The following is a 2,551-nucleotide window of genomic DNA, read 5'->3' as shown; positions in this document are numbered from 1 at the left end:
GCTTATAAACACTTCCCAAACATGTTTAATTGTGGTGTGTTGTAATGGTCCTGGAGCATTTTTTTAATAGTTTGCCAGAATCATAAGAAAAGTGCTCCTGTTCCAATTACATAACCTTGCTACTTGTAGATGATCTGTAATTTTGTCATTTTAAAAGTTACATATCTTTTGGGGTTGAGCATTTGTAGTCGACTATCTATTGTTTAGATACTATGTTAAAGTTTTGGGACGTGGTCTTCAAATTGCTTCATAAATGCTTTCCGTCCCTCCCAATGGGGTCATTGCTAAACCATAAATTACATGTCAGTTAATTTTAAGCTTCATTCGCCCAAGTCTCCATTATGTTCCTGAATTGTGTTAAGTTTTTCCTCCGGATCGGTCATGTAGCTCCTCCTGATCAAAGCTCAGCTTTTGGAATTTATGTTTTTGTCTACAGTTATATTTTGTAATTTTTCAACTTCTTTACCACTGCAATTAAGAACTTCAGTCATCAGTACATGAATTACTGAACGAAACCTTGGTTCTCAGTTAGAATTAGGAACCATAATTTCCTCTGACCGTGTAAGTAAGTTGTGCGAATAAATACTGATTTTTGTATTTTTCATGCTCGCATCAATTTACATATTTCCTGGTAACTAATAGTCTGCATTAGTACTGGCTACCCCGCTTTTGGATGACATGGGGAGCATTTAGTGCATTCACAGGGATGGCGACCATTAGTTTCAAATACTGGAATGATTGTGTGGATCCTCAAGACTTGGAGGCAATGTGGAAGGATCCTGACGTGAGAGCAGAATGGCTTAATGTTGGAGAGACTATGGGATCAAAGGTTCACCTCTCACGTGATCCTGATGGTCAGCCTTACTTGACGCAAACTGAGATGAAGGTGAAGTGAATAAATTTCTACAGTTATTTTACCAGCACAGCACCTAATTTAAGTTCTTGTTGGACATTAGAATTGAAAAAATGAAAATCCAGCAATGTCAATTACTTGAAGAGTGGTATTACAGTGAATTGCTCTATATCGGCTTCTAGGAATTATGATACTCCAGCAACTGTCAATTTCTCGTCAATGCTAGGCAGCCTCCACAAGTATACATTTTTCTCTGCAATTAAATATGGTTTAAGATCAAGATTCTTTCTTTTTTCAGGCTGTGGCAGGAATTATTGTCCGAAGGCATTTCGTCTCACAGATTGATTCGGTATGTTATTCTACTTGTAGATTAAATAGCACTGCTTGGATCACAGCAAATGTCACAAATCATTTAAAAAAAAAGAATTTAAACGGCATGGTTTGTGTGGGTGATAGAATTTTAACGTGACTTATGGTTTAAGGTTGAATTGGTACTATTATTATTGATGTTTCTAAGTGACATATGATTCTCGTATTCTATAGGACATGCTTTGTGCTATTGCTGAACTTGAAAGTGGTAGACAGACTCTGGCCACACAGTATAACAAGAAATCTAAAGATTGCATGATGGGAATCATGCAAATCTCAGTAAAAACTGCGGAGTGGCTGGTCAGGTATACATACATATATATATATATATGTATATTTTTTTTTAATCTTTGATTTTTGTTGAGACAATATACCTCTTTTGAGGATTCCATTTGTTCATTTGTAGCTTGATAAAAACGAGTTAATGGACCTTTCTGCAGAGATTTGTCTTACCAGATCTATGGATTGGACGGGGATTCAAAACTTCTATACAAGCCTTTTGTGAATGTATATCTTGGTGCAGCCTATCTTAAGTGGTTATCAAACTTTGAGCAAATGTAAGTCCTTAATGATTTGTCTTTTTCCTTAAAAATGCTCTCTGTGTTTGTCTAAAATATAGCAATTCTGGGCACACATTTTGACTAAAGAAATGTATTTGCAGAGAAAGAAGTGAGGAATTCATGGTTAGGGCTTATAAAGGAGGTACCAAGAAGGCTACTCACAAGTCAACTTCACAGTATTGGAAAAAATACATCTCTGTCAAGGGAACTCTTCCAACCAGGTACTTGCTTTTATTCCATGATGATTTTATCCATAAGGTTTTTGCATTGATGGGTTTTAGCAATTAAGATATTCCATCAAGCCTGCTACCTAACAAGGATTAGGCTTTTTTTCTCAAGGACAGTTTCCATTTCTTCAACCCTTCAACGATAATAATCTTCTCCTTTAGCAGTCCAGTGAATATAGCAACCCACAAATTTTGTGTTTATCAATAGAGTCCTAAAGTTTGATATAATTTGAACAAGATCTTGTACTCAAATAATCCTGTAGTGGGTCTGTGGTGTTTGTATAATCAAACCTATAACATGTCTACAGAAAAGTCTTCGAAGTTGCTCCAATGCCTAATGCTCCCTCAGCTTCTGCGACTGCTGATTCACCAGAAAAAGGTATTACGCTTGTAGTCAACTTTGTTTTTATTGAACATATTGATATAAATAAGGTCTTGAGTTTTAATTGTTTATTAGTGTTATTGAGCATTCATGATTTTAATGTAGAACTAATTCCCCAATTAAAGTCAGTAAGGAAACTTTTTAATGTTAAGCAATTTAG

At 35.6% G+C, this 2,551-nt stretch overlaps 1 protein-coding gene across 1 annotated transcript in view; it reads left to right on the top strand.

Annotated features, from left to right (window-relative positions):
• The window catches only part of LOC111384651, a 7,850-nt gene continuing 5,299 nt past the window's right edge, over positions 1 to 2,551 (top strand). The window contains exons 1-6 of the mRNA XM_023008963.1: positions 1 to 886; positions 1,152 to 1,202; positions 1,397 to 1,527; positions 1,663 to 1,779; positions 1,884 to 2,003; positions 2,318 to 2,441. Coding sequence (XP_022864731.1) covers positions 674 to 886; positions 1,152 to 1,202; positions 1,397 to 1,527; positions 1,663 to 1,779; positions 1,884 to 2,003; positions 2,318 to 2,441 — 756 coding nt within the window. The 5' untranslated portion in view covers positions 1 to 673. The remainder of the gene's footprint in view (positions 887 to 1,151; positions 1,203 to 1,396; positions 1,528 to 1,662; positions 1,780 to 1,883; positions 2,004 to 2,317; positions 2,442 to 2,551) is intronic.

The sequence above is a fragment of the Olea europaea genome, unplaced genomic scaffold (assembly GCF_002742605.1).
Source record: "Olea europaea var. sylvestris unplaced genomic scaffold, O_europaea_v1 scaffold2964, whole genome shotgun sequence".
Taxonomy (NCBI): domain Eukaryota; kingdom Viridiplantae; phylum Streptophyta; class Magnoliopsida; order Lamiales; family Oleaceae; genus Olea; species Olea europaea.
The sequence above is the reverse complement of the archived record's forward strand: the minus strand, read 5'-3'. Positions and strand labels throughout refer to the sequence as shown.